The 15158-nt window shown below is 42.4% G+C and overlaps 1 protein-coding gene across 4 annotated transcripts in view; it reads right to left on the reverse strand.

Moving 5' to 3' along the window:
- The window catches only part of SLF2 (SMC5/6 complex localization factor 2), a 51127-nt gene extending 48974 nt beyond the window's left edge, over positions 1 to 2153 (reverse strand). For 3 of the 4 annotated variants that reach the window (XR_013368022.1, XM_077877927.1, XM_077877926.1), the window contains exon 1: positions 1835 to 2142. Coding sequence is in view for 3 of the 4 variants with exons in the window: in XM_077877927.1 (XP_077734053.1) it covers positions 1835 to 1974 (140 nt within the window). In the remaining variant the exon portion in view is untranslated. Of the gene's footprint in view, positions 1 to 1205 lie in introns of those variants that run through there. The other variant, XM_077877928.1, reaches the window with a different exon arrangement.
- Positions 2154 to 15158: the final 13005 nt, after the last annotated feature.

The following is a 15158-nucleotide window of genomic DNA, read 5'->3' on the forward strand; positions in this document are numbered from 1 at the left end:
AACAAACTGTTTTAATTTTTAAGGATATCTGTACCTTACAGTAACACAAAAGTGAACCATATTACCAGAATTTGTATTCGGATTGATGTATTTAGAATTATTTGTCAGCTGCATAAGGAGGAATGTCATCATATGTAGAGTAAAAAATTAACTTCCTGGCAAAATTCTGGTAAAACATATTCATTTTACTTAAAGAGAAGCAGTACACTATCAGTTTCCCTAAACAATTATCCACAGTGAGGTTGGAATGCTCAGACAAAACTTGAACAATCCCAGTCCTTTGTATGCTTCACAGGTCACATAAGAAGAGCAACACCCATCTTTAATGGTTTACTAAGAGTCCACAATGTTTGTGAGATGTTGGTAGAAAAGCTAACTGGTTATGAAACGAGTATCAGTGCCAGACTAAGGAAGAATCTATGCATTTGTTTTTATAAATCTAAAAAATCAATGCCACAGGAGAATAAAGGAAGAAATGCTAGAGGTTCTGCAAACTGGTAAAGGACGATGCCTTCCATTACTGGTTGAGGAAAGAGATGGGAACGGATTAAGAAGTGGCTAATTCAAAAGAACACTAAATATGCTTTTACAGTAATTACTAAAAGAAAGTATATTATATCTTAAAATTTTAGATCCCAGGCTCCTTTTCGAGTAATACACCAGAGGGAAAATGGTTTTGGGTAAAACATACAAGAAACCTGTAAAATAACCATGAATGTAACTTTCAAGTAGGAACAGTTCTCTAATTTCATATGCACAGAAATGTCCATTAGTTATTTATAACTAGCTCTTTAAAATTATAACAGCTCACAAGCCCTTACCTGAAAATTTGGGGTCAAATGTTTTTGAATTTGAATTTACTGGATTTTAGAAAGGGGGTAACTCGGATGCATTACATAAAGCCCCCAGTGGGGTCTGACACTGCACCCCGAAGCATACACCAATATTTCTCCAGCAAAGCTTACAAATACACTCAGTGTGATAAAGCCCATATATAGTCTTCCATTACTTCTAGTCAGATTTGGCTGCCAAGTAAGATGTGGTGCCAAACTTACTGAAAACTTTTGATTTTCATAGCATCCTGGCTTCCACAATTAAGATAAGGGATTGTGGACCTGTACCACAACATTAGAAGATAAACTTACTGTGACACTTAAGTTACAAGCTTTTTAAAACTTAAAATAAAAAAGACAGTACCAAGTGCGTAGAGAATTTAAACATCTTTTATTGTCAGAGGATGTCATTTGATAAAACTCCCCATCTCGTTACAAAGCTCCCACAAAATCTTCACAAAAAAATCTAGCCTCTTGGAGAGGCGGAAAGCTGCCGAGGAAAAAACATATCACATTCCAAATCTGCATGTTCTTTAAGTATGAATTATCGTGCATACTGAACTATTAAGTAATTAATGGAAGGGTCTCCCTCGTCACATCGTACACAATTCCACCCACAATTTAGAAAAGATTTTAGACTATTATGCTACTCCGATTAGCAGAACTGAACGTACAAAAAAACCACCTCAATATGCACTTAGCAGTTAGGGCCCCGGGTCCAGCTCTCGGAAAGGACAAAAATCACGGTCTACCTAAGGCGGGTTCTCCGTAGCCACCCAGGCTGTGGTCCCTACACCGAGACCTGCGTCCCAACTACAGAAAAAGAAACTCGAAGTCCCAGAAGCCCCCGCGCGGAGGCGGGGCAGGGGTTTGCCAGGCCCCGGAACGCCGAGGCCTGAGCTCGCGGAGGATGGCGGGAACTGAAAGAGCGGGCGTCCGCAGTCCTCCCTCATACCCTTGCCCCCGCGACCCGGCCCCTTCTCCAACCCTCTGCACGGTACCTGTCCCCAGGACTCTTTGTTCTCTTTCCCGCTGCAGCAGGGGCGGTACTACCGGGTCTCAGATGGCAGCGCGGGGGCGACGACCCCGGGGCTGGGGATGAGGGGAAACCTGGCCTAGCGGGCATGCAGCGCCTTGTCATGTCGGCGCCGCTGGCGACGGCGGCATGAGCTGTGGCTGGAGAAGTTGGGTGCGTGGTTGCCGTCTTGCTGCTGGGACTCGGGGAGGCTGTCGGAGCAGAGTTGGGCGGCACCCCCTTCTCTCTTCATGGCGGTTCTCTCTCTTCGGAAGTGACTCCTGTGTGAGCGGGAAGGAACCTGAGGACCAACAGGGGGCGGATCTTACTTGAAGGGTCGCACTCTGACTGGCTGCCGCGCCGGTCTTTCCAGTAGTGGAGCAATAGAAAGCGGCAGCCTCTCGGGAGAAGGCGGGGCTTCGAGAAGGGGAGGGGGTAGGAAAACTGCCCCCCCCGTCACGTGCGCGGCGGGGGGTGGGGGGAGAAGCGCACAGTCGCATCCGGGCCGCGTCGGCCTCGGCAGGCACGCGGGGGCGAACCGGCGCGGGCGGCTGCGGGCGCTGCGGCAGCTGGCGACAGCCGCCTGTTCGAGGACGAAGGTCGAGGTTTGCAGAAGCAAACCCGAGCCCGGCAGCTGCCCTCAGTGAGGATGGCCAACGGTTGGGCTCCCTGTGTCCTACAATTGTGCCTCAGAAATCCCCAGCTGCTCATTACATCGTCTCTTTAACATCTTAGGCCAAAGTGCCCTGATGCTGTCACCATTTCCTTGGTAATCTGCACAGCCCGATCTGAAGTCTTGTCCATTCTGTGAGAGTTCTTGTTAACGTGTTGTGGTGGGTGCTTTTTCTCTTAAGGGGGAAAAAACCCCACTGAAATAGAGGCTGTTTTTCTTCCACAGAAGCATTTTCTCAGCTGTTGAAATGAGTTATCCATGAAGTCTGCAACCCGATTCCTTGGAGATTTTTGAAAGGAACATAGGGTCAGCTTTCAATTACCCATGTTAAGTGTGGACAGCATAGATTAGTGAAAGCTGCCAGCAATCTCCAAATCTCCTTTGTAATGGGCTTGTGAGTTGGAGGCTGTCAGCCAGGGTTTTTCTTACAAATGGAGACTGGTCAGAATATTTCTGAGCCTCAATTTCTACATCTATAAAATGGCTATTCTAGTTTTCTGGGAAATTGTAAACTATAAGATAAGCAGTGTAAACTTCATAGTTTGGAGTCTGTCGTTTAATAAGTATTGAGCAAATTAGCGTTCCTTTTCCTTTGCTCTTTAGACCTACTCTTACATACTTTACTATAAAATCTCCCAGAGACAGATCAGATATTGACATCTTATATACACAGACATATAATATATGTAATATACTAATAGTTGTAATGCACTGTTATGACATATATGTCAAACCAAAATACCAATCTTCAAGATGTCCAAGCTTTGATTGGCAGGCCTGTTCAATCACCTGGGCGGAAGAAAATCTCAAATGACAGAAAAGAATTTAGGTCTTTAGATAGTTTATTGTACTGAGATTTGACTGCCTCTGTAGCTAAGTAAGGCTGACTGACCTGAGGTTCACCTCTTTTCCTTTCTGTTTAGCCCTTAGGAGGAAGAATTAATGAGGAATAAAAATGGCCCACAAAGTTGTGAAGTATAGGGTAAAAGATAAACAGTGAATATACAGATCTCTCATACATCAAAAAAAAAACACATATATACGCAGCTATATACGATGTAACAGGAATGCAAGAAAGGAAATAAATAAGGGGCATTTTTCTGTTAATAAGTGGGAAGTTATTGTACCTAGCATCATTCTTTACCTAACAAAGAATATAATAGATGCTTGAAATGTGTTGAATAATGATTTGCACATTTGTTTATTTGGGGCTTTTTACATGTATTATTTCCTATCTCTTGTATTAGCACTTTCTGTTGGGTGTTGTTACACTAGTAAATTCTTGTTTCTATAATGGCACATCTACAAAACATTTACTCTGATACATTTCACTGCATGCTTGGTCCATAAGAAAGAGCGATGCATAATAAAACAATATACTACATGATCAATCAGTTGCTTTTCTTGGATTATTGTATTTGAATCATCTGACCTCCAAGCTATCACTTTAAAGTCTGTACTCATGCTACCAAACAATAGTTTTCACATTTTCTTAATCTGAGCAACAGATTATGGAGTTAAGTGAGGCAAGAAATCCCTTGATCAATAAATGGAGATGGAGTCATAATGAAAACACAATTTTAAAAATCTCTTCTTAACAGGGAAGTAGTTATCTAAATCCTCAATAAGCATCAAGGCTCTTCTTTGTTTAAGCTGTGTTTGAAAATGATACAGATTTGGCCACAGGGTGAAGTATGTTCAACATACTAAGTAGAACTGCTGGGAGCCTTTCAGGTTCTTTTTCCCCCCAGTAACATCGGGCAGTCTATTTTGTAATTTTGCCCCTTCTCCTCACATTGAGTGTGTACATATGCTGCATGCACAGATTGTTCATGTAGGGTTCATATAGTGGGCCAGAAATAGGTAGCCAGGAGCTGTACACCAGGGGAAAGATCAGGTGTTTGCATGTGAGGAGGCATGAGGACAGTAGAACTGGAGTGGGGCTGGGGAGAGAGGATGATGAATAAAGGAGACAAAACTGAATTAGAGACTCAAGACAAAACTTCAGCCAGGATTGGATAAAGAATTTGGAGAAATTAAGGCCAGATGACCATAAAAGGCTAGTTTGAGAAGATTCCTAGGAATACAGGTGGGGATGAGGAAGCAAAAATCATAAGAGTGGAGTGGCGTCTATGCATGAAGCTTCTGTGGGGGGCATCTCAGCTCAGTCTGGCACCCTGAATTGTTAAAGACCCTAAGGAAGAATGCAGACTCTGGCCTTGCCAGGAATGGATGGAGCAGCAGCTGAAACAATGTTACAGTAACAGCAGATCAAGTTTGCTGGGAGTGTGATGCGAATCCTGGGAGGAGTGACTGGACAACTGATGCCAGCGATTGCAAGCAGTCACAAAGAAAACAAAGTGGACAAAGCTGGCTCACACCCTACCTTAGCAGGCAAGGAGGAGAAGAACAAAAGGTCAGTAAGTTACAAAGAATGTTACTAAAGAGAACTAAAGTAAGAGTAACTTCTGGTTCTACAGTAATGATGCACTTTTGCTCTGAGATGGCTACCCTCTGGTAAATTTCAAGGCTTTTATTGGAGGGTTCTCTAGGGCAGGCAGAGACAAAGATGGGTTTACTGGGGAGCTGCCTGCTGAAGACCAAGACTATATGTGTGGAGGGGAGGGTAGAGGGACCTGGGAAGGAGGATAAGGAACAGACCCAGAGAAACAGGAAATAATTAACTTGAATGCCTGACAGAGAAAGACCACGTGATGATCTGAAGAAGGAAAGGCGAGCTCCTGCTTTTCAAGATCCACACGGTTCACTTTGCAAATGGATGCCGAACTCAAAACTGCCCAACAAGCGTGTTTGGAAAAAGCACTGGCTTGGTTTTAAGGGGCTGCTAGGGAAATGCCAAATGTAATATAATGTAATGTCACATAATCTAAATTTCCTGGGAATAATTAGTAACACTCTGAAAAAGCAGATCTGATGTTAGGGAAAGTACGTTTCTTGCTATTTCATTACGGAATGATGCAAGATAATATTTCCTAAACTTTAAACACAAGTAACATATTTGTGATTTTTGACATACCTAAAAATTTCCTGTATCATTTAAAAAATTTTTTTATTTATTTATGATAGTCACACAGAGAGAGAGAGGCAGAGACATAGGCAGAGGGAGAAGCAGGCTCCATGCACAGGGAGCCTGACGTGGGATTCAATCCCAGGTCTCCAGGATCGCGCCCTGGGCCAAAGGCAGGCGCTAAACCGCTGCGCCACCCAGGGATCCCTTCCTGTATCATTATAAATCAATCTTAAACACATTTATTTTGGAAGAAACCTTAAAATCATTTCCATAAATTAAAAAATCAGTATCACTTGGAAAATGGAAGCAAACTGTAGAAACTAATAAAGAACTAAATAAGAACTAGAAAAAATATCTCTCCATGTTTCTCCTATGGTCACCTTGTTTGCTAGTGGTGGTAGGCATAGGTATTATTTATACATGTGTGAAATACAAGAGACTCTTAGGGAAATACTAGTCTTAGGGAAATACTAGTTTTAACCAGGTGTTTTTCACACTTGGTTAGCAACCCATTAGAGGGTTTTGAAATTGATGTAATGGATCACAGACTATACTGAAAAAAGGGCGAGTGAATGGAATAGAGAATATCAGTGCACTGCACATAGTTTATAGTAATGTTATTTTGCCAAACTTCTTCAATTGTATGCAAATTTTTTATATGACAATGATGCAAGAAGTAGTTCAGTGGCTCCCACTGTGGACAGTGGTGGAAACTTTTGAAAGTCTTTGCTGTAATCTGTATTCATACTTCACCTTTGTCTATTGGTGGCACTGAATAGCGGAAGCTGCTTGAGGGAGAAAAGGTGGGCTTCCTTTGTTCACCACTGCTGGTAGGGAGGGAGGGGAGACACATCAGGCTCCCCCCCCTTTTTTTTAAAGATTTTACTTATTTATTCATGAGAGACACAGAGAGAGGCAGAGACACAGGCAGAGGGAGAAACCAGCTCATGCAGGGAGCCTAATGTGGGACATGATCCCAGCATGCACTGAGCCAAAAGCAAAGGCTCAACCACTGAGCCACCCAGGCATCCCTCAGGCTCCCCTTATATCATTTTAAGGCCATTTCCCCCAGGAGTGGGGAGTCGTGTAGAGGGAGGCTGACTGTGTTTCCAAAGGAGCTTGCCTTTACCTTTCTTGTGCTGTATTAGCTTCAAGATGGGAGAGATGGCCCTCTAAGGTCCAGCCTTGTCCTTAGTGATCTAAGGACTGTGAGTAAAAATGGGAGAAGGGAGAATGGTGCAAACAGGCAGAAGGATCCCCTCTCCAACCTGCCTCTCATATAAAACCCCATCATCTGGAACTGGAGAGGGTCTGGGAGGGAGAATACATTTGACCTTACACCTTTGCAGTGCTCTTCCCAGAGTTTCTCACATCACGACCCTTACATTATCAGGATCTGACTTGCCTCTTCAGTCATTCTCTTCCAACGCTATCCTGAAGCTGTAAGTTTTCACAACACCAAAATACTGAACCTTCTGTGCCAGCCTTCCTGAAGATATGCTTCCCTGAGTTCGCAAAGAGTTTGTTAGAGACACAGAGGCAGCATTTAAAAATCAAGGGATTTAAAAAAAAGGGAGGGGGAGATTTCACACAAATGTCTATATTTTTGGCTTTAACAGATACAAAGAGGGGTCTCACAATTATGCCTGCAGGGACTAGGTAAATAAATGTATGAATCAGGTCCATTTTCCTGACTTATAGAGAGTTGGGAGCAGAGGAATATTTCTTATGTCTGTATGACAATGGTAGCAAGCTCCTGTTGGGCCTTACTATGGGTCCAGGCATTGTTCTAAGCACTTTATGATTGTTCATTAATCTTTGTCACTTTCCTACAAGTTAGAAAATGGTGGCATTTGCCCAATGTTTGCAGAAGCACAATGATAAATGGCAAGTGCAAATCAGCCTCAGTGAGTAGAGGGGTGAGGCTCTGGGGGACCTGGGTGTCACATTCCCCACTAAATGGAGAACACCTCTCTAGACCACAGTTTCTATATGGGCAGGTAGGCCTTGTGTTTCCTCCTCTTCTCTCAGCATCAAAGAAAGAAATGCCCAGCAGTGAGGAGGTGAGACATGATATAGCACTGCAATAAAAGCCTGCAGCCTCCTCTTTGAGCTACCCTAGATGTCTTAATATATGCCTTAATATTTTTTTAAGTCCTAGGAGAGAATACTATGTTCAAGCAAATGTCTCTTGGAACCAAAAGAGGAGGACATAGTGCTTTTGGTATCCAGAGGAGTATTACAGGGAGTTAACAGGATTCTCACTCAGAGGTTCTTACTTAAAGAAATTGCCACACTTTATCTCTGATGAATACCCGTGAGCGTTTCAAGGAACCAATGGCCAGTATCTATCAGAAATATAAATGCATATGTCCTTTGATTCAGCAATTCCCCTTCTAATGCCTCTTAGAAATATACTGCTACATTCACAAAGATGAATCTATAATGTTATTTGTTGTAGCATTATCAGTTGTATAAGGCTGAAAAGGAACTAACCAGCCCAGTAGTTGGAGACAAAACAAATGATGGTACATCCATACAGTAAAATACTGTGCTGCAGTTAGGAAGTCACTTGGAAAGCACAGCATCCTTCCAGGGAGTCTTGGTATATATATGCAAATAACCCCTTTTATTTATACAAGCAATAACATCATCTGTGTATACACAGTAGCATATACTGCTCTGCAACTTATTTTTTTTCACTTAATACATCTTCTAAAATATTCCATACTAGTTTATATTGTTCACCAGTGTAGAGAATTCAGCTAAACAATTCTGTAATATTGCCACCTTGGCATCTATTTTGCATGGCCAAGCAGCCCGCAGGGGTCTTAAACTGACATTTGCCCTCCCATGCACATGCCAAGATAACAGCCTGCAGAGTAACAAGTAAACCTAATTTCCTGATATGATTCTCCCCCCCCCCCCCATAGTCCCTGTGATCCACAGTCTCTCCTGTCTCCCAGGGCCTTCCCTTGATAAGACCTTCATGAAGTTTACCACAATCCACCTCTTTTTAATTTGAATTGACCAATCGAGCCTGCTCCTGGGCACCCCAAAGGATTCCACTGTGGACCCTTATGAAGTCATGTGCTCCAGGTCCTGCTGCTCTCTCTGCCTGCAGCCTGCCTGGACCTCCCCATGTGGGAGCCCATTGGTCCTGTTAAGTGGCCATCTTGATCATAGGTAAAGAAGCTCATAACAATGGTTGCTTCTGGAGAGTTTTTCCCCTCCTTGTGAAATTTGTATTTTACCAGTTATATATATGCCATTTCCAAAGAAACATATCTCTTTCTCACCTACACATAATAAAAGGACCAATTATTTCAGATAAAAATTATGCTGTTAGGGCAGCCCCGGTGGCCCAGCGGTTTAGCGCCGCCTGCAGCCCAGGGTGTGATCTGGAGACCCTGGATCGAGTCCCACATCAGGCTCTCTGCATGGAGCCTGCTTCTCCCTCTGCCTGTGTCTCTGCCTCTCTCTCTCTCTCTCTCTCTGCATCTCTATGAATAAATAAATAAAATATTTAAAAAATTATGCTGTTATATTAACTGCTTTCAGTGAAGACCCTGCCAGATACTTGCCACTATTTCTGGTAGCCTCTGCCCATTTCTCCTTCATCTCCCTTCCGTTGGACCTTGACATTGACACCCCTACTCCTCTCTGCTTGTTGTGTGTTACGTAGAAGCCATTTGGTTATGTTGCCCAAGGAGGAATTTGGGAGTACAAACATTTGATGCTGGGTTCTCTATGTGTCTTAAATGTAACTCATTATCTCCCCTCCCTAACCTCCAAATGTAATGCTCTCTCCTCCTGTATTTCTTATCTTAGTGAATGGTGTAATCATCTCCCCTCCCCTATAAACCAAGCCGGAAGCCTGGGAATCCTACTAACCCCTCCTCTTTATCCTCTCTATCACCCTCAGGCCCTACGTGTCATCAGTCACCGAGTCTTAGTGATTTTGTACTTTAAATACCACTTGTATCCTTTCTTTTGTCTTAAAAATACATGCACGCATGAGATCCCTGGGTGGCGCCGCGGTTTGGCGCCTGCCTTTGGCCCAGGGCACGATCCTGGAGACCCGGGATCGAGTCCCACATCGGGCTCCCGGCGCATGGAGCCTGCTTCTCCCTCTGCCTGTGTCTCTGCCTCTCTCTCTCTCTGTAACTATCATAAATAAATAAAAATTAAAAAAAAAATACATGCACACACACATATTTAGTTCTTTTTAGAAATGTAAAAGATATAGACAAATACAAAGAAGACTGTGACAAACACATATTCACCCCTCCAGACTCACAAACTGTTAGCATTTTATTCAGTTACTCTCCTCTCCTCTTTTCTGTTTTTTTTTTTTTAAATTTTAGATTTCATTTATTTATGAAATCTACAGAGATTCAGAGAGAGATACAGAGAGAGCACAAGTAGGGGGAGAAACAGAGAGAAAGGAAAAGCAGCAAGCAGACTCCCCGCTGAGTGGGGATCCTGAGGGAGGTCTCCATCCTAGGACTCTGAAATCATGACCTGAACTGAAGTCAAAAGCTTGAACTTAGCCAACTGAGCCACCCAGGAGCCTCTCTGGCCTTTTTGTTTTTATAACAAAATGTCACAGAAGTAGCTGAGACCTTTTTAACCAACACCCCAGTTTAATTCCCCTTCCCCCACTATTGTGGATTTCAAATCTGTGCCACAGGCTCATTATTTTTTACATATATCAATATTTAGTCATGAAGAATATATAGGATTATTTTGTATGTTTTAAAAGATTTGCATACATCCTATTTGTGTATGTAGTTCATATGCCACATTTTATCCATTACAAACAATGCTGTCATGAACATTTCTATGCAGACTTTTTTGTGCCCATGTGCAAGAATTTCTGTGGGTTATATAATCAGAAGGGAAATTGCTGGGTCATAGGGTATTTGCATTATCAAATTTATTGTATGCTGCCAAATTGCTTTCCATAAATGGCTGAGTTAATTTATGGCCTCACTAGCAATGTATGAGAGTTCTGCATTCCTCATGTCTCCTCTAATCTTTGATATCATCCTCCTTTTTTATTTTTGCCTATCTGGAAGGTGAAAATGGCTTCTCATTGTTTGCTTTTGCATTCCCTTGATTATTAGGTTGACTATTTTTTTATTCATTTTTTGGGGGAAACCTATCTGGATTCCTCTTTTGTTAATTGTGCATTTTCCTTATTTCACTCATTTCAGCTGTTTGTGTTTTTCTTAGTGGTTTGTAGAATTTAAAACTACATATTTTGTATATTCAAAAATCCTTTCTATCCCTCCTGTAGCACCCCAATACATGTCCTAATTATGCCCTGCAAAGTATCTTGAAAGACCTTCCAAACTGGCCCCCCTGCCTTCAGTTTGTCCTCCTTCGATTCATGTTTCCACTGCAGCCTGAGCTATCTTTCTAACAAGCGAATCTAAGTATGCCACCCTCAAATTCATTATTGACTGGGAAACATAACAAAACAAAAATATCATCATCAACAACAACCGGATCCCCAGCAAACAAATTTTAAAGCACTGAATCTACAACTAAATTTTTTGGCAGGCCAGACCAGGTACTCCATGATTTGATGCCTTTCTAGCTGTGTGAGGCCATCGCATTGTTCTTCCTGGTGCATCTTACATCCAGCCATTCAGAACAGTGGTATTGGCTATTCTTTGAACACATCGGCCTCACCCATGCTTCTGGGCTTTTGCATACCTCATTTGAACTGCTATCTTGTCCTCCTAGTACAATTTTACCTGATATTCCTAAAGAGACCTGGTTACTCCTTGCTCGACCTATATATGCTATGACCCCACTATAATATTTATGACCTTGCATTGAAATGATTTGTTGTATACATGTCTTCTTTATGGTTGAGAACTTCATTTGGCCAGGGTCTGTCTGTCACAAGAGGCAGAATAGTAGAGTGGTTAGAATGATGGGCTCTGAAGCCAGATGACCTGGGTTTGAATCTCAGCTCTGTTATTTGAGAAGTTGCTTAACTTCTCTGTGACTCAGATTCCTTATTTGTAAAGCAGGGACCATCTATCTAACTGGCTTGTATTGAATCAGTTAATACACATAAAGTGCTTATAACAGTATATAGCATATAATAGGTGCCCAATAAAGGTTAATTCTGATGGCCTATGTTTATTAACATATTATTAATAGCTATTATGTATTTATGGTAGGCATTTGGTATATTTACCCGAATGCTTTGTCTACCCCCACTGTACGTCTTAATGCTTTTTCCAGACTCAGTACCCGGAATGTTGAAACACATGTCCACTGCCTTTGGGGCATTACATCCTCCATGTGGGTTCAGTTCCCCCTGTTTGTCTTCTGCCAGTCCTGGTTTCTTTTTATCTCTGGACATGGGCCCATTCCTCAAAAAGGGATTCCTAGGGCAAGAGGATATACTTAGTGTAGGAGCAGTGCTAGCCTAGGTGATACAGGGACATCCCCAACAAAAATTTCAGGAGTAATCCTCACTATTCATTTAGTCCTGTTTTGGTCAGTGGGTCTTGTTCAATGGTACCCGTTCTTCTTCCCTTCTTACCCAGCTCCTCCATTCCAGACACAACAGAAATAGCTGTTTCTGGTATTTGAAAATGCATTTGAAAAATGCATTACATTAAATGAATCTGGGAACATTTTTTTGCATTTAAAAAACCTTAGCTAGCCATTTTATGCTACTTCCACCCCAGTCCTTTCCAAGCCACTCACCAAATCCGCCTTTTCCCTCTTCTCTTCACCCTTGAAGCAGGCTTCAGTCTGAGGTCTCAGAGTGTGATAAACCCAAACCATCCGTTCTAAGAGTCCCCCAGAATCCGCAGTTTCCCATGGTAGGGACTCAGATGGTCTTTACTGTAACGTTCTCTTTCTGAACTCTTTCAAGCACAAAATTCTCACTTTGTGTTCTTATGACGAGAGCAGAAACAGACCTTTCCTGGGTAGTTGGGAGCAGGAAAATATGCTTTGTTTTTGTTTTGTAGAGCATAGCCTAGAAATGCCATGCCTGATTTTCTAGAGGCCCTTAGAGTGCTGCTGGCTTAGATCACAAATGAAAAATTCAGATGTGGACAGGTGTAAGAGTCAAGGGATCAGCCTGGAGGATTCTGGGTGTCTACAACTCAACATAACAAATGGCAAAACAACAGGTGTCCACAGATGGACTGACCCACGAGACATTCATACCCAAAGCTCACTTTGGGATTGAATTCTCTCATGAAATCTACCCTCTCTGTGTGGCCTCCTTCACCCAATATCTGCAGGGCTTGGGAAATTATGCATTCTGCTGGCCTTATGTTACAGGTACTAGGAGGTTTTGTATGACTCACTCAGAATTAGCTGGCTTCAGGACTCAAAGTTCTGACATTTTTAGGCTGTTTATTAGTCATTGAATGTTGCAGCCTACCTAGAGATGTTGTATAAGAATCAAAAATTATGATTGAGGCAAATGCCCATGGGTGGCCGCAGTGACAGAACAGAGAGAACTGTTGACTTGAGAATCCAGTGTAGGGTCCTCAGAGCCACGAAGTCCCCTTTTGAAATATGACAGTTTGGGGAGGAGAAAGAAATGCCATGGAAAAAAAAGAATCAATATGGCTTTCTCTAATTTGAGGATCAGAAATGGAATTGGTGAATTTTGGAAATTAGCCACTTCATGAATAGAAACCAGAGCCAGGGACTGCAAAATAAAACACTTTGTAAGCTTTGTACCACCCCACATTTGTTCTTATTGTTATTCCCTGTTTGCTTCTTGGAGCAGTAGAAGAAAACACTTACAGCCAAAACAGGCCTGCGTGCTGATCATCAGGACCACCAGCCAAATAGGGAGCTTAAGGGAACTAAATGCTGCTCCTTAGCTCACGTGGGTAATGGTTTGGTGGCCTCCAAAGGGGAGGAAAATAGATTGAATATCTGGGTCTGCAGCAAAGAAGGACGGGAGAGCTTTGGGGAGGTACATGGTGAGAAGGGTCAGCTCTTCCTATGGAAGGACAGAGCGGAGCAGCAGCAATTGCGTGTGTGAATGAGGTTCCTCAGAACTGCACTGTCTGTAACAGAACATTGGTAACAATGTATGTGGCCATCAATAAAGGATGGCTAAAGAAATTATGGCCTAGCTTCACTAGGGGATACTATACAACGAATAAAAAAGAGTGGAGAGAAGGATATAAGCTTACTGATATGAAGAGATACTTGAGATACATTAAGTGAAACAAGCAGAGCATGGAACAGTGTGCAGATAGTAATATCCTACTTCTGTACATTGTTTCCTTTTAAGGATGGGTGTATATGATGTATTTACATATTCTTTTTAAAAATATTTTATTTATTTATTCATGAGAGATACAGAGAAAGGGGTAGAGACATAGGCAGAGGGAGAAGCAAGCTCTCTGAGGCGAGCCTGATGCGGGACTCAATCCCAGGACCCAGGGATCACGACCTGAGCCAAAGGCAGATGCTCAACCACTGAGCCACCCAGGTGCCCCTATTTACATAATCTTGTGCATACAAAGATAGCGTCTGGGGAAGTTCACAAAACTGTTCTCTTCGGGGATCCCTGGGTGGCGCAGCGGTTTGGCGCCTGCCTTTGGCCCAGGGCGCGATTCTGGAGACCCAGGATCGAATCCCACATCGGGCTCCCGGTGCATGGAGCCTGCTTCTCCCTCTGCCTATGTCTCTGCCTCTCTCTCTCTCTCTCTGTGACTATCATAAATAAATAAAAATTAAAAAAAAAAAAAAAAAACACTGTTCTCTTCACCATGCCTCACACCCACCTGGGATTCAACTTAGGGAGACATCGGAGAATTATTACTTTCAACTTTATAATCTTTATTCTGTTTGAAAAATTTAAAGGCTGTTTATAATTTTTAAGAAGTATTTTTTTGTAGAGCTATTCAGGGTTTCAGGTGGGCAAATTTCAGGACTTATAATATTTGGAAACCAGTCCCTGAATGCTAATTTTTTAAAAAAGATTTTATTCATTTATTCATGAGAGAGACAGAGAGAGAGAGAGAGAGAGAGAGAGAGAGACACGGGCAGAGGGAGAAGCTGGCTCCATGCAAGGAGGCCGACGTGGGACTTGATCCCAGGACTCCAGGATCACGCCCTGGGCCGAAGAAGGCGCCAAACTGCTGAGACACCTGAGGATCCCCCTGGATGCTAATTTCAAATAGGAATATAGACTTTAGTTTTCTTATCTGTTCCTTCACCCAGGATGGTGGACAAAATTTCAGTATCTCAGGCACATGCCAAATATTTACAATGAGCATGTTCTAAGTCACAGCAGGATTCAAGAAGATGCCAAAGAACTGATAACATATAAACATTCTCCACCCACCGTGTAATAAAATTAGAAATCAGTAACAGAAGTACGATGTTTAAGAAATAGTTAAATACCGATTGAAGATGTAGTCTAATTCTAAATTCTCTAACAGTGATAACAAGGAAATCTTATATTAATAAATTTTCTCTGATTTTTACTGTTCCCCTTAGTAATGATGTGGATATTTGCTGCTTCTAAGGTGAACTAGCTGTGAATAAGTGAGCAAGTCAATTTTTTTATTTATATCTCATTCCTTTCTGTTAAGG

Source organism: Canis aureus, chromosome 29, assembly GCF_053574225.1.
Source record: "Canis aureus isolate CA01 chromosome 29, VMU_Caureus_v.1.0, whole genome shotgun sequence".
Lineage (NCBI taxonomy): Eukaryota > Metazoa > Chordata > Mammalia > Carnivora > Canidae > Canis > Canis aureus.